Source organism: Hipposideros armiger, unplaced genomic scaffold (genome assembly GCF_001890085.2).
Source record: "Hipposideros armiger isolate ML-2016 unplaced genomic scaffold, ASM189008v1 scaffold_347, whole genome shotgun sequence".
NCBI classification, from domain to species: domain Eukaryota; kingdom Metazoa; phylum Chordata; class Mammalia; order Chiroptera; family Hipposideridae; genus Hipposideros; species Hipposideros armiger.
In genome coordinates, this window is record NW_017731697.1 from 1,649,615 (window position 1) to 1,673,308 (window position 23,694).

Sequence of the window (23,694 nt, forward strand, 5' to 3'; positions counted from 1 at the left end):
CAAGGAAAACCTTGAATTGGTATATAAACATCTTCCTTAACAACAACAACAACAACAACAACAACAACAACAACAAAATATATATATAAATAATCAGGGGGGATGATCCAAGATGGCAAGAGTAGATACATGATGCGTTTGCCTCATCCCATGAACACATCAAAATTACAACTAAATTATAGAGCAATCAACTTAGAGAACCATTTGAAGTCTAGCTGAGCAGAAGTTTTATAACTAAGTATATAAAGAAGAAGTCACATTGAGACCGGTAGGAGGGACAGAGATGCAAAACAGGATGGCCCCAAACCTCCATATGGTGGATAAAAATTGGAAGGGATATCTTGGCCACAGAGGTTCCCCACAGAGGAGCAAGGGACCCGAGCCCCCCACACCAAGCTCCCCAGCCTGGAGTACTGGTATCAGGAAGAGGAGCCCCCACAACATCTGGCTGTGAAAAACAATGGGGATTCCAACTGTCTGGGTGGGATGGAAGGCTGTGGGAAACCCAGATGTCTTCTTAAACAGACCACACACAGATTCACTCACTTGCAGGCACTTACCCCGGGCTCTGGCGGAGGAACGGTGACTCGGGGGGTGTCAGAGGTATGTGGGAGATGGACTGAGGTGTGTGGCCTTGGGGAGGCGGTGGGGCGGGGAGCAAGGCCTGGAGGACAGTCTGCATTTTCCCTGTGTGGGGTCCTCCTCCCATGCAGCCAGCAGGAGGACACCATCTTTCCTGTGTTGAGCCCCTCCCGCTATACTTACAACCAAATCTGAATCTGATTGGCCTGGTGAGCTCCACAGCTCTTCCCTGCTGACTCACTGAGACCTGCCCCACCCAACTCCCTACCAAAGGAGGCTTTATTGGTGTCTAAACCTATGGGAGCTGGCAATAGGCAGCAGGTGGCAACAGGCCTCAGAGTGTCCTGGCTTTTTGTGGCGCTACTACAGACCCTGTGGCAGGCTCAAAAATATGGATAATAAAATGGCAATACATATATATCTATCAACAATTACTTTCAATGTAAATGGATAAGAAAACAAAACCCTAACATTTGTTGCCTACAAGAGACTCACTTCAGATTTAAAGACACACACAGACTGAAAGTAAAAGGATGGAAAAAGATATTTCATGAAAATGGAAATGGAAAAAAAACAACAAAAAACCTGGGCAGCAATACTTAAAGCAGACAAAATAGACTTTAAAACAAAGGCTATAACAAGAGACAAATTAGGACCCAGTAATTCCACTTCTAGGCATTTATCTGAAGAAACCCAAAATGCTACTTCAAGGGGACATTCATATGTTAATTGCAGCATTATTTACAGTCACCAAGGTGTGTAGGCAGCCTGTGTGCCCGTTGATGGAAGAATGGATGAAGAGGAGGTGATACATATATATATATATGTATATATATATAAAATGGAATATTGCTCAACCATGGATGGGAATGGGTTCTTGCCATCTGTGGCGACATTAATGGATCTGAAGGGTATTGTGCTGAGTGAGTATGTCAGGCAGAAAAAGACAGGTGCAATGTGATTTCACTTATATGAGGTGCGATCAAACATTATGGTGAATGCTGAAATAAAAAGAAATTTATTACAGTAAAAGTCACATTGCCATTCATTCCCCTCAAAATATTCCCCATTGCTTCAAACACACTTATCCCATTGTTCTTGCCACTTTCTGAAGCAGTTCTGGAAGTCCTTTTTTGTGTGTGTCTTTAGTTGTGCTGTCATGGCTGCCTCCATGTCCTGAATCGATTCAAAATGTTTACCTTTCATGGTCATTTTGACTTTGGAGAAGAGCCAGAAGTTGCACAGTGCCAGATCCAGTGAATAAGGTGGATGAGGGCACAGTGTAATGTTTTTATTTCACAGAAATTGCCGTACCAGAAGCAACGTATGACATGGAGCGTGGTCATGATGGAGGATGCCCATTTCATATTAATGTGTTGTTTGTGATCCATGATTTACGGCACACTTTAAAACACACCTTCTCTCAACTGTAGCTCACACCTGACTGACTGCACCGAATAAGTTGAAACTTGTCACACACTGTTACTAAGGTTTGATGTGCTGCTTCCTGTATTGAAGATCCCTGCCTTTCCATTAAATGGCACTCGGCAGCAGCATTCACCATATTTGTTGATCAAAAAGAAAGGCTCTGTGTCACACATGGCTTCTGGTATATGACAATTTTTGTCAAATAAAAACATTACGATGTGTCCTCATCCACCTTATTCACTGGATCTGGCATAGTGCAACTTCTGGCCCTTCCCTAAAGTCAAAATGATTCAGGACATCAAGGCAGCCATGACAGTGCAACTAAAGACACTCACGAAAGAGGACTTTCAGAACTGCTTCAGAAAGTGGCAAGAATGATGGGATAAGTGTGTTTAAAGCGACGGGGAATATTTTGAGGGGGATGAATGATAATGTGTCTTTTACCATAATAAATTTTTTAATTTAAACATTATTTATATTAAACATTCACCATATTGTTTGATCATACCTCGTATATAGAATCTAAAGAACAAAACAAAACAAAACAAACAAACAAACAAAACAGTACACACTCACGATAAAAAGAACATTTTGATGTTTGCCAGACAGGAGGGGGGTTGAAAGGGTGGGTGAAAAAGGGGAAGGGATTAAGAGTACAAATTGGTTTTTACAAGTCATGGGGATGTAGGGTATAGCAGAAGGACTATAATTAATAATATTGTATGGTGTCAGATGGGTACTAGATTTATTGGGGTGATAGATAGGAGGGGGTTGGGGGACAGGGTAAAAAAGGTGAAGAGATTAAGAAGTACAAATTAGTAGTTACAAAATAGTCATTGGGATGTAAAGTATATAAAATATAGTCAGTAATATGGTAATAGCTATGTATAGTGACAGGTGGGTAGTAGACTAGTCAGGGGGATCACTTCTTCAATTATACAAATGTTTAACCATCATGCTGTACACCTGAAATTAATACAAAATGATATTGAATGTTAATTATAAGCAAAAATTTAAAAAGGGGGAAAAAGGTGAAGGGGAATAAGAGGTCCAAAATTTCAGGTATAAAACAAATAAGTCATCGGGATGTAACATACAGCATGGGGAATATAGTCAATAATATTGTGACAGCATGGTACAGTGTCAGATGGTTGCTGGACTTATTATGGGGATCACTTCTTTAGGTATATAAATGTTGAACAACTATGGTGTGCACCTGAAACTGATATAATATTGTATGCTAGCTAGATGTTTAAATAAAAATCTTTAAGAAAATGTCAGGCTCAGATGGTTTTACTTGCAAATTCTACCAAATGTTCAGGAAGAGGGAATTTCAGTGTTGCACACAGACTAGAGAACAAGAAGAGAGAATAGACAACAACAGCGACAGGAAAGGAGAATAACAGGTTAAGAAACACAATAAAGAAAATACTATATGTAATAGCAAAAATATGCATAAGGCACCCAAGGGAAAAAAGTCTAACAAAATCTGTTTGAGATTTTTATGGAGAAAATTATAAGACCTTAGAAAGATATTATAGAGTAGACCCAAGTAAACAGAGGGACATACCATTTGTATGGGTTGGAAGAGTCAATATCATGAAGATGTAAATTCTTCCCAAATTGATCCATATTTAATAACTTCTAACAAAATCTCAATAGGACTTTTTCATTGAATTCAAAAAGTGATTCTAAATTTAAATGAAAAAAATAAAAAAAGGCCAAGAAGAGTCAAGGCACTCCTAAAGAGGAACCTGGGAGATTTGCTCCACCAGATAAGACCAATCACACGACTGTCATAGGAAGACAATGTATCCTGACACGGAGATAGAAACATTGAACATGGAGCAGAACAGACAGCCCAAGAACAAATCTATACAGATGGAAACCTGACTTACGACAGCGACAGAACTGTCAGGGAATATCAGTGGGCAAGGGAACACATAAATAATGGTGCCCTTATAGAAACAATTGCTATTTGTATGGAAAAAAATAAAAATGGACCTCAAGCCATATCCACAAAATGAATTTCAAACCTAAGACTTAAACGTGAAAAGAAAAACTCTAAAACTTGTAGAGGAAAACATAGATTATCTTTATGACTTGGGTAGGGACTAGGAAGAGATTTCTTAGCCCCCCCAAAAGAAAAAAAAAGGAAAAGTTTAGTAAATTTGACTCGGTTAAAATTAAGAATACATGCTCATCAAAAGACAGAATAATGAGAATGAAAAGCAAAGCCACCAACCAGGAGAAGAAAATTTACAGTACATCTAACTGACAAAGGATGACTATCTAGTATATATTTATAAAAAAACTAAAACTCTTAACAATCCTTAAGGGAAAGACAACTCACCAATAGAAAATTGGATGCAAGTTAGGGATAGGCATTTCCAGAATAGAAAACAAGAATGTCCAAAACCCATGAAAAGATGTTCCATGTAACAGTTTGACAAAAATTAAGAAGTCTGACAATTTCAAGTGTCAATGAGGATGCAGAGCAAGAACAGATCCCTGCTGGCAGTATAAATGGGGACAGCCTCACCTGGCATCACTTGGTAAGGCTGGCCATGTGCCCACCCACTCTGTGACAGATGCAGTCACCCCCTCTCCCAGGTATATCCTAGAGCAGCAGTTTTCAGAGTGTTGTCCATAGACTCCTGGGGGTCCACAGGGGCAAAACTGTTTTTATATTCATACAGTGTTACTGCCTTTCACTGTGTTGACACTGTAGCTATGTGTAAAAGACTGGAGGGAAAAATTGCTGCCACCTTAGCCACAGTGGAGGCAGAGGCACGGAACCATTCTAGGGGTCGTCGTGTCTCCAATACCACACACACACAGGTAAAGAAAAAAAAGTGAGTGTGACTTAAGAATGTCTTCGCGGAGGCAACACTTTTTTCAATTTTATTAAATTTTGACCCTCAAGTACACGTCTTTCTCATGGTCTCTGAAGAAATGGGAGCACACACAGACACTTCTGCTGCAGGCAGATGTCTGATGGTCATCCTGAAGAAAAGTGCAGACTTGTGAGCTGGCCACTTTTCTCAAGGGACACCATTTTCACTTGCAAGAGGGACTGACCTACTAAGGTTATTCAGACTTCAACATTTGGCTGATATTGTTTTGAAAATGAACAAAATAAGCCTATCAATTCAAGGAGAACAATTGATAGTATTTGTTGCCAATGATAAAATTCAAATTTTCAGGAGAAAATTGGGAACTTATAAAACATGTGTACACCTCTGGAAGCTTGACAGCTTCCCAATACTTAAGGACTTTTTTTTTTTTAAGCGAAACCAGTAAGTGACATTAATGAATGTGATTTAAAAATATTGTATAATAAAATGTGCCAACATTTGGAAGATCTGTTTGATTCAGTGAACCCATATTTTCCAGATGACCAATGTATAATGTTACAAAATCATGCAGGTCAAAAAAGAGTTATTCAAGCTGCAAAACGGACCAATGGATTTTAATGTAATAGAGTTCAGAAAGTCCATTGACATATTTTCATATTGCAAATTGCAATTAATCCTTAAGAACCACCCTTTGCTGAGTTGTAGTGTAGTATCAAAGAAGAGTATTCACAACTAAATTCACAACAATCTGAAATGACTGTAAAGTATCGCTCCTTTTCCCAACTACATATTTGTATAAGGTTGGATTTCCCACCAATAATGTATGTCAAGAGACTGAACTCAGAAGCAGATAAGAGAATCCAGCTTCTTCTGTCAGTCATTAAAGAGATTTGTAAAAATACTGTAAAAGAACGTCATTCTTTTTAAAAAAATTATTATTATTTTTTAGAAACAAAAAATTATTTTATTTTGGAAAATGTAGTGTTTTTCATAAACTATGATACTTAGGTTAACATATAATGCGTTATTATTTTTTTGAATAAATAAATGCTAAAAAGTTATCAGTTTTAATGGCTACTATGATAAATATCGGTAGATAAACTCGACATAACCAAGTTTTTGGGGTCCCCAATAATTTTTGAAAGTGGAAAGGTGTCCTGAGACCAAAACATTTGAGAACTGATGCTCTAGAAAAATTTGTACCCATGAACCCCAGGAAACGTTTAAGAATGTTCACAACAGTAATATCCGTAATAGCAAGAGGCTAGAAACTACACACACGTGCATCTACAGTTAGAGGAGGTAAATGTCACGTGGAATCTTCACAATAAAAAGTAATGCTTGGAAATTACCCCAACCTGAAACAAAACAAAACAGAAAAACAAACAACCCACTACAAGTGGCAAAGTCTGCTTCCCACTCCTGCCCCCAGCCCCACCCTGGGCTCCCCAGAGTGACCAGTGATCCTAGAGACTGCCCTGCATGTGTGAGCAGGTCTGTGCCGTGCTCCTGCCTTTTTGTCATGGTTACAAGTGGCACATACTCTGTCACTACTCTTCACCCTACTTTTTTCTCTTGACAATGGATCTTGGTGATTATTTCATACTTATAGTCTCTCTTACTCATTTTAATAGTTGCATAACATTCTACATATGGATGTATTATAATTTTTAATCCAGTCCCCAGCCTTTGGATGTAATAAACACTGTTTATTCCAAATCTTGTTGTGCGGACATCTTTGTGTACATGGGTGTGTATATCTGTAGGATAAATGAGTAAGTACAGAAAGTCGGGATCCAGGGTGCACATTTTAACTGTTGATGCTAGTGCCATGCTGCCCTTCAAAGTGGCTGTGCCAGTTTCACTCCCTACCAGTTGTGTATGAGTGTCCCTTCCCCTACACACCTGCCATATTAAATCCATGCTAATCTGAAAGGTGAAAATGCAATGCAAATTTAGTTTGCGTTTCTTTATTAGGTTCAAGGAAGAAGACATAATGTTTCCAGTTCTGATTCGCATTTAACCTCATTGATAAACACCAGGCACCCAGCTGGTTGGGCTCTGAGAGGAAAGGGGCAGGTTATGAAATTCAAGTGTGGAGGGTGTCCTGACCGCATAGCCCAGGAGGCCCCTCCACTGTCAGAGAGGGAAGGGAGTGCCCTGACCTTCCCAGGGCAGCCCGCACCAGCCTGTGCTTCCCCGAGTGCCCGCTGGAGGGCACAGGCGCCCACCAAGACACACCCGGAGGGCAGCGGTGTCCCTGAGCAGCCCAGAGGCGCCCTCCACCCTATTCCCCACCAATGGCTTCAGCTCCCCGCCCGCATCTCTGCCCTCGCTGGGTGGGTGACCCAGCCGGCACGTCCTGGCCCTCCCAGGCTTCCCCCAGACTTGGGGTTGTCACAGACTGAAGCCCATGGCCTGGGGGCTTGGGTGGAGTGGGGTGGGCACAGCCCCTCCAAGCCCACAGCCTGCTCTGGGCCCCTCCAAAGCTGGCCTAGGTGATGCTCGGGTGATCCCCCAGAGGGGTCAGTGGGTCACTGTGGGGACAGCCTGTTGAAGGGCCTTCTACCTTTGTGCTGGCCAGAGGGTCCTTGTTCACAAAAGCCTGGACAAACTCTTCAGGCCCGATGTGTCGCAGCCGTTCCTGAGCAGAGAGGGAGAAGAGGAGTTGGAAACGGGAAGTTATGGGAAGGGGGTTGCACGCTGGGGGCCTGGCATGGTGTTCCTGCGGGCTTTTTGCCTCCCAGCCCACCCCAGGAGGGCCTCTGGGCACCTGCCCTTTTCACTGGGACTCTGCAACCCTGTTCTGGGTTGTCACAGAGCTCAGCTCCATTCCTAAAGGAGGGAGCCCCTGCTTTCCCAAACTCAGGGGCTGTCTCAGTTCATGGGTGAGGTGGAGAAGGAAATATCTCCATAGGGAGTGCTTGTGGGGTGTGATGCCTGGGAAACCAGGCTCAAAATTGGGTAATTGATGACCCACTCCCTCAGGGGAGGCCTAATGGCTAAGAGCATGGGGTCTGGGTAGAATTGAATTCTGGCTCTGTCCCTTCTGGTGTGTGACTTCTGGCATATCACTTAACCTCTCCCTCATCTGTGAAAAGGGGATAATAATAGCACCTATCTGGTAGGGTGGTGGGAAGATGAAATGAGATAGTGCATGTAATCGTTGAGTATAGTGCCTGGGGAACAGCAAGAGACCCATAAATAGTGGAGGTTTAACAGGAAAGAAACCCACTCTCCAGCCTCCTCTCTCTCTGGAGTGGGCCCCTTGTCCTCTGCACCTACGAGGAACCCAACATGCAGGAGGCTCGGCCTGGGCATCCCTTCCACAAGCGGGATCCTCCCACATGGGTGGTATCAGAGCCAGGATTTGAACTCAGCTTCTCTGTTCCAGGCCTGGACTCTCATGCTGGCCAGGGGTCAAAGTTGGGCAGGGCTGGCACCTCCAGCCCTCCTGTTCTTGCCCCAGGAGTGGCGAGAGACTATTCCAGAGCCAGGGCCCCCTAGAGATGCCTGGCTGGCCCTGCTCTGATGGGCTCAGGCCCTGGGTTATGCTGAGACAAGGATAGGGGTCAGATAGGGGTCCAGGGGTAGCCAGCAGTTCTCAGTTACTCCTGGCTCTGGGTCTAGGCAGATGGTGGCATGGGTCTGCTCACCAGCTCCACGTGGGTCAGCTGCTGGGCCAACATGTAGGGGTCACTACAGACGGCGAGGAGCTCCCTATGGATGGAGGCTGGTGGTTTGGTCCTGTAGGCGATGGGCTTGTCGGCACCCAGCAGGCTTTCCGGCCCCTGGCCCAGAGCTGCCAGCTTCTGGTGCAGAGCCTGCAGGAGCTGGTGCATTTTCCTTCTGTAGGCCTGGAGGGTGGAGAGAGGGGCGTGCAGGCCTGAACACCCATCTCCACCTCTCTAACATCTAAGTGGGCAGGCCCCTGGGCTGGCAGGGATGGGCTGTTCCTAGGTGTGCCCGCACCTGCCCCACCCTGAAGCAGGACCCAATCCAGGGCAGGTTGGTACCCCGTCAAGGCTGCAGGGTTACCAGAGGGAGCTGACAACAGCACACATCAGAGACTGCGGTCCAAAGCCACTCCAGCTACCTGGGCAGCACAGCAGGTGGACCAGGCGGTGCCGGGAAGCAGAGGAAGGGAGGGAGGAGGAGGAGGGAGGCGTGGAACGGGCCGTGCCCTGGGCAGCTGGCCTTTTCCTCGGCTTAGTCTTCAGGGCCAGGCTGGTTCTGGGCACACAGAGGGCGCTGGACAACTACCTACCGTACCAACAGACTCCCTCAGCAAGCAGCTCAGGTGGACAGGTTCCTCTCTGGGACACCCTGGGCTGGGTGCAGGGACGAAAGACCATGGTCCTACCCTCGAGGGGCACCCACACTCCTACCCATGGGGAAACTGGTCATTTGCCCCAACAGAGGCCCTTATTTCCAAGGAAGGCGCCATGAGACTGGCTAGGTTACTAAGCAAAATGCCCACACGTTCACAAGGGTGTCAGTAGCCCCCAAAATGAGTCCCTGAGCTTGTCAGCAAATGGTCCCCCAGAGGCAGACTCAATCCCCCGCAAACTGAGGAGCTGAAAGGGAGTGGTGCTGGGCACCAGGGCCAGGTCTCCGGGTAGCAATCAGGTGTCAGGCAGACTGGTGGTGGTGTGCCTCTGGTGGGGCCGGGCCCAGAGGCCTGGGAGGATAACGGCAGTGAATTGTCTGTACTGACAGGTCATTTCAGATCAAGTGCATTTTCATCATGCGGTTTTGACACACATAAACCCAGATGCATTTTGTAGGTGGGGTGTCTGGCTTGCTGGGCCCAGTGTGCTTGGGACATGTGGATGGCTCTTCCAGTCTCTGACGGGGCTCTAGAGGACTGCTGAGGTCCAGCACTGTTGGTGCCCAGAGCTCTGGTAAGGGATATTGTGCCCACCAGTCTGATGGAAGTGCTTCTCTGGGAAGTGGCCACGGGCGCCTGTGGTGGCCCTCTGGACACAGGGAACAGGACAGAGGCTGCCTAACCTGAACCTGAACCCTAACTCTCAGAGCCATGGGTGGCAGACCTAGAAGGCACCCACTGGTTAACTGGGCAGTGTGGGGTAAGCTGACGTCTGACTCTTCTCTGTCATCCATGGGTGGAACAGTCCCTCTCAGCTCTGCTTTATCCAAAAGTATGGTCAGCACGCTGCCTCCCAGGTCTTCATTTGAGTGCCGGGAAGATGGTGAGTCGGGTCCAGCCACGGCCAGCCCTGGGTGACACAATCAGTCACCTGTGAGCCCAGACACCACCAGCAGCCCGCATCTCTATCCTTATCCAGCCAGTCATCCTGGGCGACTACACCAGCCGTTGATTCCCTCATCCCCATTCACACTTCCAACACCCCATTTGGCTCAACTCCCTTCAGCCATTGGACGATTCTCTCTGTTACCCTGGGACCCTCCATTATGAAAGCCAGGGGCCATTTCTCAGACTGCCTGGGCCACGTTGCCTCAGCTTTGTTGTCTCCCCCTTGGGATGTTCGCAGGCTTCTCTGTTGGCACCATGGCTGGGTGCTGGGGTTCCTCCTGTCTCCCTCCATCCTCCCTTCCCCTCACTCTGTACTTCATCCCTGGGTGTGCTGGTTCACATCCAGAGCGTCATGTGTGTGTGTGTGTGTGTGTGTGTGTGTGTGTGTGTTTACACATGCAGCTTCTCTGATCGCCAGAGCCGCATGGTCACGGAGCTCCCTCAATCCAACATGTGCAAGTGGAAGTCACACTGTCCTCCCCCAGAGCTGCCTCCTCTGCCAGCCACCGTCTCAGTGAATGGAGCACTGGCAGGCATGCAGGCCTGGAGCCATCCTCCAGAGCCCTCTCGCTCATGCCTCTCCAGGCCATCACCAGCCTCTTGACTTTGCTTTCTTCGCTTTCTATGCTTCGTCTTCCACCATGGTCCCCGTGGTCACTTCCCTGGTGGCTGCAGCAGCCTCCCCAATGGGCCCCTGTGTCCACACAGGGGGCTCTCTCCACTCCACTCTGCTGCTAGCAGTCTGTTCAAACTGCACATCGGACTCCTGCACCCCCGTCCTTAACATGCCTCCCCACTGGCACAAGGACAAAGCCCTGCATGGCTTGGAGGCCCTGAGGTCAGCTCTGGCCTCGCTCGACGGCCTCCATGTGGCCCTTGCTCAGCTTTGCCTGGGCTCCAGACACAGGCCACTCAATTCCTTTGACACCTCCCCCACCTCTACTCCGTGGCCCTGACAGGGCCTATGTAGCCTTCTCCCTTTTGTCCTTATTCTCTGGCCAATGGCTATCGGTGCCCTTCCTTCACAGCCCCTGCCTACACCCTGCTCCAGGCCTGTCCTCTCCCCCTGCCTCTCCTCTCACTGCACTGCCAGCTCCATGCTGACCACATGGGCCACGCTGCTCAGCCCAGCGTGGAGGGCAGTGGCTGGCTCTCAGGAGGGGCCCATACAAGTTTGCTGATGGATGGACATGGTCAGTCAGTCTTTCTAGGGTGGACCTGGGGCCCTCCCGAAGTCAAGGATGCAGCACGCCTGTGCCTTTGGTTCCAAATTGTGCTTACCCTATTTAAAAATATGCAGATGATTTAGCAGGAGTTGTTTCTATTGAACCAATATTCACTCCAAGTAATTATCATTTCCTGTGTGCTAATTCATCAAGAATTTTTCCAGTGGTATTAACCCCAAGCTTATTGATTGCTTCTTTCCCAGGTCTTCTGGCCCCGCTCTGAATGTGGGGATGGGAATTGCCCTTCTCTTTGACCTCCTCTCATTTTCTCGCTGATTTGTACACGTTGTGGATAGAGGCTGGGAGATCTCTGTGCTACATCTGGGCCCACGCAGAGACCCACACTGAGAAGGCTGGTGCTTTCCTTGTCCCTGGCAGGAGCCCATATTTCGGAGCACCCCAGCATGGCTCGCCCACAGACCTGGGAGGACTGGGCCGGAGGGTCTTCTCCATCCAGGTCCACGGAGCCACCTGCTGCATGCACACAGCCAGGGTGAAGTGCAGAGATTGTCCGAGGGTGCAGCTGCGGCTCCTCAGGTGCCTCCAAGTTCTTTTGGACTGTGTGTTTTGTGGTTAGAGCCTATCTCTGGCCCGGCAGGGGCCTCTGTTCTTCCAAATTCTTGAAAACTCCCCCTGAGCCAGCCCAAGGCTGAGTCCAGTGGGCTCAACCCCCCCGCCCCCCCTCCCACCCCTACCCTGGGGGCAGGAGCTCTGCACCCCCTGCCAGTTTGTTCTCAAAGTCAGCTTTCTGTCACCTGTGTCCTCAGGGGAGTCGTCGGAGGGCAGTAGGGTCAGTCCAGCAGATAGTCATGTGAGCCAGTGGGAAAGAAAGGTTAGTCCCTGGGTGGGGGGCTGCTCTTCACATCAGCGTCTCTGTTCAGGTCCAGTGGGTGTGGCCAGAGCATCGCGGTCCTCCTGTCCTGTCTCTCTTACGGGGACTGTGATCTCTGGGACTTCCCTGGCCTCCCTCACTTTTGGGACTGGCCTTCCAGAGCCGAAACTGGAGTCCAACCTGCTTGGAGCCCCTCCAAAGCAGGGATGACCATGACATACCCCTGAGTTCCCTGCCAACACAGGGTGGCGCAAAGCAGGTGTCTCAATGCAGTGGCCGGGTGCTAGGAAGGCTTCCATGGGAATACCCAGAGCCCAGTCATGGAGATTGGCCTCCCCAGCCTTTTCTTCCCAGCTATTGAGAGGTGGCGGGGAGCACAGTGAGGACTAGACTCCCAGGAAAGGGGTCAGGAGGAAAGAGAAAGGTGCCGTCTTTCAATGCTGCTCTGCTGGGAAGCCCCACTGGCCCGAGCCCTGTGCTGTCCCCTCCATGTGCCTGAGCTCCTTGTTCTCCTCACAGTCCTGTGAGAGAGGGATTATCACCCTCCCTCTTATAGAAGACGTTTAAGGCTCAGAGAGGTTAAGTATGAGGTATGATAAAAAAAATACGGTGAATGTTTAAATTAAAAAAAATTATTACAGGGGCTGGTCGAGTGGCTCAGTTGGTTAAGAGCTCGCTCAAGAGTTTGAACTCTGTGCAACAGCAGTTCAATTCCTGGCCTGAGTTGAGCTGCCAACAGGTGGCAGGATGGCTTGGCTAAAAAAAAAAAAAATTATTACAGTAAAAGACGCATTGCCATTAATTCCCCTCAAAATACCCAAAGGAATATTTTGAACACACTTATTCCCTGCTTTGAACACACTTATCCCATCATTCTTGCCACTCTCTGAAGCAGTTCTGGAAGTCCTTTTTTTGTGAACGTCATTAGTTGCGCTGTTGTGGCTGCCTCAATGTCCTGAATCAATTCAAAACATTTTCCTTTCATGGTCATTTTTACTTTGGGGAAGAGCCAGAAGTCTCATGGTACCAGATCTGGTAAACCATAATGTTTTTATTTGACAGAAATTGCCTTACCAGAAGCTATGTGTGACACAGAGTGTTGTCACGATGGAGGATGAAGTAAAGGCACTCATGAAAGAGTACTTCCAGAACTGCTTCAGAAAGTGGCAAGAACGATGGGATAAGTGTGTTTGAAGCGAGGGGGAATGTTTTCAGGGGATTAATGGCAATGTGTCTTTTACTGTAATAAAATTTAAAAAAAAAAATTTAAACATTTACCGTATTTTTTGATCACACCTCATAACTGGCCCAAAGATACACAGCTCTACAAACGCTCATGATCATTTCACTGTCTTGTGCCTGGCACTTCATATCATTTGACTCTACACATCATTTGACTCTATCCCTGTGTAAGAATTATTTTACAAGATAATGCTGAAATAATTTGGGAGCAAAAACTATGTCTATGATTTGTTTAAAAATAATTTGGCAGGGGAGTGTGTGAGGAGATAGAAGAAACAAGTTTGGTGAAATGTTGATAATTAGTGAAGCTAGATGCTGGGTACACAAAAGTTCATGGCTACTATTCTCTACGTTTATGTATGTTTGAAATGTTCCATGATAAAAGTTGCATCAAGTTAAAAATAGTCCCCATATGCTTGAATTTTGGAAAGAATTTATTACTCATCAGAGCTCACATTTACCAAGTGCTGAAATAAGAGCACACGTGACTTCAGGGACTCTGCCTCAAAGCTGTGTGGTGGGAACAGTCATAATCTCTGTTTTACTGATTAAGCAACTGAAGCTCAGAGAGGGGAGGCACCTTGCCTGAGGTCACACAGCTGTGGTTCCTGCGTCTGGATCTGGGCTCAGGTTGTCTGACCCAGACCCATTCCTCTGAGTCCTAGGGGCCCTTCCTCATCAAGAAAGGAGTAGTGTTCACCTGCTCCCTTCCAAGCTGAGCTCCTGCCTGTGCTGGGAGGGGAGCAGCCACACTCCCCCTGAAGCATTCAGGGGAGGGAACCAGGCCCCTTGGAGCGCAGGCTTTCTGTAGAAGGACAACTTGGGGGTCATGAAGACACTGGGGAGCCACCGGCCTGGGCCTGGGTGGGGTGGGTGGCCCAGGGAACCCTGCTTTCAGCTCACACCACTCAGCCCACCTAACTCGATCCCAAGGGAAGGGATGAAAAATGTCCTGAATGAGTTATTTCTGCTCCAAAACCTTACACCTTGTGAATGACCACTTTCAACAGCCCATTCAGAGGTCTCAGTTGTATCTTATTTCCATCCAGTGGGTGGTTAGAAGCGATTTCCCAGCATAGCCCTAACAGGTTTTCAGGTCCTTGAGAAAATACTGCTTCTCAAGGAAACCAGCCTAAGACTTACACCCATCTCCCACCGTGGCCAGAACGACAGGGTCTGCCTCTGAAATGGCTGTGCCAATGGCAGAGGAGGGCCTGATAAGGGCCGATAATTTTGCCTAGTCAATGGTTTAGACCTCATGACTGCTGAAGGCCTCCTGGGGGGCGGGGTAAGCAGCAAAAAACTGAATTCTCATCACCCTACATACCCTCTACTCTATCCATCCATCCATCCATCCATCCATCCAACCATCCATCCATCTATCCATCCATCTGTTCTCCACCGATCTGCTATTGTTCATCTCCCCTTTTATATAGTCACCCATGTACAGATCCATCAACTCACTCATCTATCCCTTCTCTCTCCTTTCTAACATTTACCCACTCACCCTTGCACCCACCACCCATCCACTCATCCATCCACCCACCCACCACCCATCCATCCTTCCATTCATCCTTATTCATCCATCCGCCCCGCCACCTCCACTCACCCCCATCAACACACGCCCACACATCCATCCACCTATCCACCCACCTACCTACCCTCCCATCCATCTATTCATCCATCTACCCATCCATCATTCCATCAATCTTCCCACACCCATTCACCCCACAAATCCACCTGCCTATCGAACTACCCAAACATCTATCTTCCCCCTCCACCCATCCATCAAAGTAGCCAACTAGCCAGCCAGTCAGCCAGCATCTCCTCTCCCTGTTTCTCCCCCTCCCCCTATCCATCCAGTCATCAAGCATTCTCCAACTCCATTCCCTGCTGCATCCAAACCAAGAGTCATGACCCCCAGATGGACCAGGAGGTGCAGAGAAGAAGGAGGGATGACCCTCATCTCTCCAAGTTCTCAGAACAGCTAAGTCACTTGTTATGCGAAGTGACCTCAGGGCAGGAACTCCCTCTCTGGGCCTCAGCTAGACCTTGGGCTTTATGGCTTCCTTTTGTCCACCAGCCTGCCTTAGCAGTTTTCCTTTGCATCACATGCAGTTGGCTCTGTCATGTCCAGGTCCACTTTGAGGTATATCACTAGCTACCAGCTTGTTATGTATGGTCAGTGTCTTCCCAGGGCAACTGACATACACTAGCCCTAATGTCCTCCTTCTAGATAAAGCAATGTCAGTGCAGGCCACAGTCATTCTGCAGGTGCTGATAAACCTGCCCTTTCTAAGTGTACCAGCAGGGCCCCCTTCATTCCCTTTTTTGTATTCTCGCCATAATCCTGGAGGATTTTTGTCCTCCTGTCACCCATAGGGAAGTGAGGCTTGGAGACCTTTAAGTGCCTTCCCCAGAGTAACACAGCTGTGAGAGCTGGGCAGGGCACCGGGCGCAGAGGCACCAGATGCCCAGTACACTGGCTGCTTCCCAGGCCACTGGAGTGCAAGGGCTGCGTTTACCCTTGGGGGTGGTTTGAGCCACGGGGGGCCTTCTCTCCTCCTCTACCCCTCCCCCCCTTACAATTTACCCCCAGAGGCTCAGAGGAGCCCAGGAGACTGTGCCCAGACAATGTGTGGCTGTTTTTACCACCATTGCTGTTAGCTTGGTTTGCCCTGCAGAACTCTTTCCCGCACTAACTGGCAGGCCCTTGTCCAGGAGCACTGACTGCCAGCCCAGCCCTGGTGTGGTACAGCAGTGGGAGGGTGAGGCCTCTGCGGCACAAGGCCCAGGAAGACCCTGCCAGGCCCGCCTAATGGGTCACAGACCAATGACCTGACCATGCAACCACAAGAATCCATGAGTGGGCCTCCCCTCTCCCCCGATCTGATGCCATTGATGAGAACAGGGCTGGAGAGAGGACAAGAGACCAGTGCTGGAGCCAGAGTGCCTGATTTCCTGATGGGGCAGAAAGGGGCTGGTGTTAGAGGTGGGGAGACAAGGGCCCTGAGGTGGGCTCAGGAACTGGCTCAGGTCCCCGTGTGAGGGTGCAGGCAGGGTTGAAGGATTCCCTGTCTCACCCACCTCGTCACAGGGGGCGATGCGGCCCACCACGTCCTTCACGTGCCCGATGGTCGACTCCTCCTGGAAGTCCCGCGGGAAGGTCTCTGTCCACTCGGCCAACAACTGAAGCAGTTTGGGGCCAAACTTCCGGACCCGGGCCTGCAAGGCAAGGCGAGGGGTGCCCGCACTGGATGAGGGATGCTGGGACCATATCAGCCACCACCTCAGCAACTCTCTGCCAGGTCTTGGCTGTCCTGGCTGGGGATTCGCGACAGTGTCTTCCCAGTGCCAGGCGACAAGAAACTCACACGGGGATAGGGGTTGACCACAGGGGAGCAAACAGGGGACAGACAGATTTGAAGCAGAGTCATCTCCTGTTTTTGCCTGCTGGGTATTCCATCCCCCTTTCTGTAGTGACACATTTCAGTTGCCTTTGGGGTCTCCTTGTCCCCCATTCCCAGCCTGTGGGGTTCGGGACAGCTGACCCCGCCCCAGGGCTCCAGGAGCAAGCTGAGATTTGTGCTGGCCAATCAGAGCATGGGACACCTCATCATGTGCAGTGATTGGCTCATAGGAAGTCATGTGGCCTAGGTAAACCAGTGAGATTGGGATTTTTATTGCGCCTGCTGAGAACCGGCCTCACTCTGTCCACCGGATTGGAAAGGGTAAATAGACTGCGAGCCTGGAGCAGTGGAGGCCGCCTCTTCCTGTGGGGGGTGAGCCTGCCCAGGAGAGAGTGAGACTGGCCCAGGGGGAAACGGAACAGAGGGTAGGAGGTAGAAAGACCATGTTTTAATAATGTCATTTGAGCCCCTGGATCCAGTGGTGCTTGAGACTTTGCAGTTACATGAGCCTGTAAAGTCTCTTTGCCTTAAGCCAGTTTTGCTGGGTTTCTGTCACTAACAATAGAGCCCCATGGATACACTGCAAGTAGTCGCAGCCCGAGGGATCTGGCCGGGGCAGGATCCACTGGAAGGTTGGGCCACAGAGGGAAAGGTGGAACGGAGTGTGGTGGGGGTTAGGAAGCCCAGCAGATGCTGCAGGGCCATTCCAGATGGCAGGAGTTCTATTGATGAGGCTCTGGGGGCCTGGGTCTGGGCTTGATGTGAGCTCAAGGGCTCCCACAGGGCACTAAAAAACAGCCCCTGGGGTTAAAGATGCCAAGTCTGTCCCTTTTGGCTCGGGGCCTCAGAAAGTCAGAAACCTCTTGTGGGCTCCACATCAGGAGAATGGGGACAATCCCTGCCTCTCCAAGGGTGATGCACAGAGGCATGTCAGGGCAGTACCAGTGCACTCAGAGGCCCCTGCTTTGCCCTGCCCCTCACCTTGTCCAGCACCGGCTTGTCCAGCTGCTGCTGCTCAATACACAGGTGGCAGACCCGGGCCAGGAGCTCCCGGGGCTCGATGAAGAGGCGGGAGCTCAGCAGGAAGGTGAAGATGTAGGCTTTCTGGGGGAAATGGGAGAAAGGTGGCACGTGCTCACCAGGACATGGAGGGGACATGCCTCCCCCCACCCCAGGCCCGAGACCAGCCCCAGCCCTGTTGTCTCCCCCATGCTAGGAGGAGAAGAGCCCACTCTGCTACCCCCTCCCGCCCCCACCTGGGTGGGCCACCCACCTCGGGGTAGTAGTCGGCTGTGGGCACCAGGTGCTGGATCAGGGTGTCCAGGGAGGCTGAGGATGGAGCCCCATCCAGGAGGGGCTGACTGGCTTGCTCGCCATCTGTGGGCTTAGTGGGGGGTGGGCCAGGGCTGCTCGGGGTGACCATGTCAGAGGCGCTCAGTGTCCGGGGCATGCCTGCCTGCAATGGCAAGGAGCAATTGGGGCACACCTAAGCTGGGGCTGCTGACTTCCTGGGCTTCTGGCTGGGTGGGCCCTGCCTTCTCCAGGCACTTCTGTGCCCACCTGGGCCCAGTAATCACTTCCTAAAGGGCTGCCAGAGACCCCCAACTCACACAGCATCCCCCAGGAGCCAGCTCTCCTCTACTCTCATCCAAGCCATTTAGGGACTGCTCTTTTGAGAGTCGACTTCCACCCCCGGTGTAGGGTGTTTGTGAGAAGGCCCAGACAATCGGCATAACCTCCCGCCTTGGCCAGAAAGATTGGACAGGATTGAACCTTATCCGAACTGTGGCCTCAGGTGCAACCCTAGAACTTCTCTGGAACTTGGAAGTTCTTTCACCCAGAGTTCCTGAGCTGGTGGAATGGCACTGTTCCATCTTGTCCCCTAAGGGGCCAATAAAGTGGGCACATTTCTGAGGTCAGCATGTGAGGCTCTGAGTCCTGCTGTGCCTGAAGCTGCCCTGTGGCTTTCTCCATTGCATGAGCCTGTTTAAGCTGGGTTTCTCTCCAGAGCAGCCAAATGGCGGCCGCCCATAGCCTGGTCCTCCAGGCTCTTTGTGATTAGGCCCCACTGACCGTCCAGCTGTTCCCTCCTGCAGGTTCTCCCACACCTTCACGCCTCCATCCCTCTGGACATGGCTGAAATGCCTCCTCCTTCTTGGAGCCTTCCCTGATTTCTGCAGTGACCCCCGTCCCTCCCGCCAAGGGGGACCTGACCTCTGGTGGGACAGATTCTCCTTGTCAACACTGTTGAGTGCTGGGGTGCTGCTGGTGGTGCCTGGTGCAGAGAAAGCCCACCTGTGGCTGTGGCATGGCAACTTCTTTACCCAGACCTCCTCCAGGCAGGGGTCAGGGCCTGTCCTCTGACCCGGCACTGAGTCAAGGGCCTGGCCTGCACCAGGTACCCTCCGCGCGTGTTCAGTGGACCCATGCTTCCTCTCCCAGGCTCTTCCATGAATCCTTGTAGGCTAGTCTTCCTGAACAAAGCTTGCCAGGGCCTTTACAGCCACAGATTCCGGCCAAGCCTGCGACTGTTTTACCATCCTAGACATTCAAATTCCCCCACATTCTTAACCATGGAGTCCTGTGAGCTCACCACTGGGACCTTCCAGGGATGAGAGTCTTCCCATTGCCCACCTCACCTCACCCATACTGCCCCCATGGCAGACCCTGACCCAGGCCCGTTTCTGTCTTTTCTGGTCCCCTGGGTGACCTGTCCCTGAAAGGAGACAGAGGGACATAGAGAGTCAGAGTTGGGGCTCAGAGGGAGCTCACAGAGGGCCGTTCGGAGGGTTTGGAGACTGGGTCACAGCCTGGGGAGGGCGTGGGAACCAGTGTAGAAGCAGCCTGAACCGTGCTGGCCCTGGGGACAGCCACAACTTTATTTTCACCTCCCCGGCAAAGCTGTAAGTGTGCAATTTTCAGCCAATGAAACTAAAATTTCACAAAACCACATCCTGTTCATCCCAATGTGATGAACATGGGCATACAGGGGTGATGGTTAGCTCTGGGGTGGGCGAGGCTCTGTCCCACACCCAGGACCCCGTGTCTGAGCCTGATTCCACAGGACAGAGCACACACAAGGCCAGCAGGGTCCACTTTCTTGCCAGATACGTGGCACCTTTTCCCTGTAGCGTTGGGCCTCCCCGAGATCCCACTACCATTTTCTCAAAGACTGGCCAGTAGCCAGAGTGGAGGGTGGTCTACCAGACGTGTGGGAGGGGCCTGTGAAGGCCAGGATGCCATCACTTCAAGAGACAGGCTGGGAAGCTCGCAGAACACCTCTGGGCCTGGCCTGGAACTGGGGGCTGGGTGTGGGGTGCTGGGCTCATGGGGTGGGAACCATCGTGACCCACAGGGACTCTCAGCAGACAGTTGCCCCTCCAACCTCCCACCAGCCATTGTGTCCTCAGCTGGGCCCAGGCCTGGGTCTCAATGGACCAGCTTGTCCTCCTACCACAGCCTGCTGTTTCCTCCCACCGTTGCTGAGGGACATTTATTCATGTGTGTACAGGCATGCAGCGATGGCTGGCACTGTTCTAGGTGCTTAGGATTGAGCAGGACCTCTCGGATCTGGTGCCAGGAGGCAGACAACAAGCAGGCTGAAGCATGCCAACAGACTGTCCCACGAAGGCATGTGCTCTGCTGTGTGGGCCCAGATGAGGGGAGTGGGGGTGACAGCTCCCTGTGTTGGATGTTCCCTCAAGAGAGGGTGGATGAAGTCAGAGCCTGGTGGTGCCCACTTATCCCTGTAGGTGCACTGGAGAGGACAGGGCCAAGGGGGCCCACCCCTGGCCTCTGTGTGGGGACTTCCAGGGGCGCAAGCCGGCCTCCCCCCACCCAGAAGGGGCTCCAGCCTGCTGGGACAGAGAGGAGCTGGGGGCAGGGTCTGTGCTGAGGACTGAGGGCGGGAGGCAGTCTGCAGAGACTTGCCAGGCAAGGGGGCAGCATGTCACAGGCCCCTCTGAGCTGGGGCAACATGGTGTGCTTACCATGTTGTATGTGCAGAAACACAGCCGAGTGAAGATGGAGGCTCCCACCTGCCCCATGCGCCCCTCCCATAAGCAGCTGCTTGTATTACTTTCTGTGTTTCCAGAACTTCTTTATACAAGAACAAGAAAACAGAAATATATATTCTCCCTTTTCTGTCTTTATTACACAAAAATGTAGCACATTGTGCACACTGTCCTCTGGTCTTCTCACTGACACTGCAGTTTGGAGATCTTTCTATGGCAGAACAGAGCGTCCTCATTCTTTTTAAACTGCCTCACAGTATTCGATTATTTGGATGTCCAGTGATAATGTTTAAAAGCCCATGACAAAGCAACTCAAGTGTCCATTGATGGGTGAATGGATAAACAAAATGTGGTCTATCCACAAAATGGAATATTATTTAGTCTTAAAAAGGACAGAGGTTCTGACACAGGCTGCAATGCGGATGGACCTTGAGTACATTATGCTAAGTGAAAGAAATCAGACACAAAAGGACGGATACTGTATGATTCCTCTTATCTGAGATTCCTGGAGTAGTCAAGTTTATAGAGACAAGTTTATAGTGTCCTTTCATCTTAGTTAACTCCTTGGAAATTTATCCCAAGAAAATGATCTAAAGAGGAAAAGCTGTGGAAAGGAGTTTGCTTTGGTGTTAATTATAAGCAGTGAAGAAAATCTCAGAGCACCATGGATAATGAGCATAAGGAGAAGAGACAAGGACACTACCATCTACTGCCCGTCAGTGGAGTGTGTTGCCGCTGAAATGATGGTTATGAAGATTCAGTGATCACACAGACACGATTATGGCATAACAAAGTGAAGATGGCGGAGAGAAAACTGCACATACCACAAGATACAAACATATTATTCAAGTGGTGAAAACTACGAGGGGCACTGAAAAATGCGTCATTGATGTGCATGTCACCTGCCCTGTTGTCGTTTTAGTGTTATTCATCCAGGTGAACGTAAAGATCAATCATCCAGCGAAGCCATGAGGATGAAAGGCCTCAGGAACACCTGAACAAATCCCAGAGCCCTGGTGGGTGGTGGGGTCAGGGACATGCCCACCCTGTGACCAGGTCACCGAGGGGACACAAATGCCTTGTTATGGCATACAACCGAGAATGGCCAAGCTGCAAAGTCCACTTTCTGACCTGTCCAGGTGAGGGTCCCCTTACCCCAGGACAAGAACGCACCACACTGCCCACACTGGACCTACCTGCCTGGCGCCCCTTCTGACCCCCCCGGGTACCCTGGACTCCCCCCCACCCCCCAGACCTCACTTGGCCTTGGTCTCCCTAGGAGGAGCCTGGTTTATACATTGCTGCACCCCCAGGGCCAGGCCCCATACCTTGCACACCCATAATGGGTTCTCGGTCAAGATGTGTGGCATTCAAGTGATGCAGGTGAGAAGCAGTGAAGCCTGAAATGAATAGTGCAAACAGCGGGGGTGAGAAGCAGCTGACATACTAGGCATTAGAGTGGCAGAATCAGTGAGAGGGAGGAGCTGGGGAAAGGCCCGGGAACCCGGCCTGGGAAGGCTGACAGGGCCACTCCTCCCTGCCTGACCACCCCATCTCCTCCCTTAGCCTTCCCATCTCACAGATGAGGAAACAGGCTCAGAGTACAAGGCAGAAGCCCAGTTCACACAGGTGTCTGAGTCCCAGGCACTGTTCTTGCCCAGCAATGATGCTGGGGTCCCCAAGCCACAGCGTCAAGGGGACGCCATCAGACTCCTGAGGTGTGCCAGCGGTGCCCAGGATATGAGGAGAGAAGCACGCACTGGCTGACTGGCGGTCACAGTGGCCCCTCCTGGGGCCTAGCCAGCCCCTCTGGGCATTGCATTCGGCCTGTGGGAGCACAGAGGATCCCCACTCCGTGGCCGAGTCTCCTTCCCAGCCCAGATCCGAGATCTAGACCCAAGCCCACCCCTCCTGGGGCCTCCGTCTGCTGGGTGTTACTTCTCTGCATCCATTTCCTTTCTTTTTCACTAGAACACTGGAGGTTTTGCCTTGGGGAATAACCACAAACGGTGGTTGTGGGACTGATCCTTTCTTCACCTGGCCAACGGATGGGCACCAGCCAGGCTAGACCAATCAGATGAAGCCACCCTGGAAAATGCACATGGGGACCTGACCTGAGGAGTGCTGACCCCTCTGCAGGCCCGGTGTGGGCGGGCCTGGGGTGGCTTCTGAGTCACAGCTTCCCCGCTCCTAGGCATGCCCTTCTGCCTTGGTTTCCCACTGCCCAGCCCCCACCCCTCAGGCGTATCCGTGTCTCCTCATGTTTAGGTCGCCAGGACCCACATCTGGAGGTTCTTGGGCTCCTGTGACAGTTATATGGAGGCAGCCGTCTTGCACTGTGGAAATTGGGTCCTCGGGGAGATGGGGAGAGGACCTTGCAGGTGCGCTCCCTGTGGGCCACCAGCATCCAACTGGGCATCCTGCCTTCTGGGTTGCGCACTGGCAGGCCACCCAGCTCAGGAGGTCTGCCGCTGGTCAAGGATCCAGGACTGTGTGGCTTAAGCCTAACTCCTCTCTGGGAGACAGTTTGAGGATTGGTTTTAATTCTTCTTTAAATGTTTGGTAGAATTCACCAGTGAAGCCATCTGGTCCAGGGCTTTTCTTTGTCAGCGGGATTTTGATTACTGATTCAATCTCCTTACTAGTTAAAGATCTATTTAGATTTCTTTGTGATTCCGTCTTGGTAGGTTTTGTGTCTCTAGGAATTTGTCCGTTTCATCTAGGTTATACAATTTGTCTTCATATAATTGTTCATAGTACTTTCTTATAATCCTTTTTATTTTTGTAGAATTGGAAGTAATATCTGATTTCAGTAATTGAGTCTT

At 50.4% G+C, this 23,694-nt stretch overlaps 1 protein-coding gene across 1 annotated transcript in view; it reads right to left on the minus strand.

Annotated features, from left to right (window-relative positions):
- Nucleotides 1-23,605, minus strand: part of RASGEF1C (RasGEF domain family member 1C) — a 40,797-nt gene extending 17,192 nt beyond the window's left edge. The window contains exons 1-7 of the mRNA XM_019661376.1: nt 22,198-23,605; nt 18,130-18,312; nt 17,838-17,960; nt 16,534-16,671; nt 8,525-8,725; nt 7,374-7,512; nt 561-568 (exon numbers count right to left, since the gene is read on the minus strand). Coding sequence (XP_019516921.1) covers nt 561-568; nt 7,374-7,512; nt 8,525-8,725; nt 16,534-16,671; nt 17,838-17,960; nt 18,130-18,312; nt 22,198-22,239 — 834 coding nt within the window. The 5' untranslated portion in view covers nt 22,240-23,605. The remainder of the gene's footprint in view (nt 1-560; nt 569-7,373; nt 7,513-8,524; nt 8,726-16,533; nt 16,672-17,837; nt 17,961-18,129; nt 18,313-22,197) is intronic.
- Nucleotides 23,606-23,694: the final 89 nt, after the last annotated feature.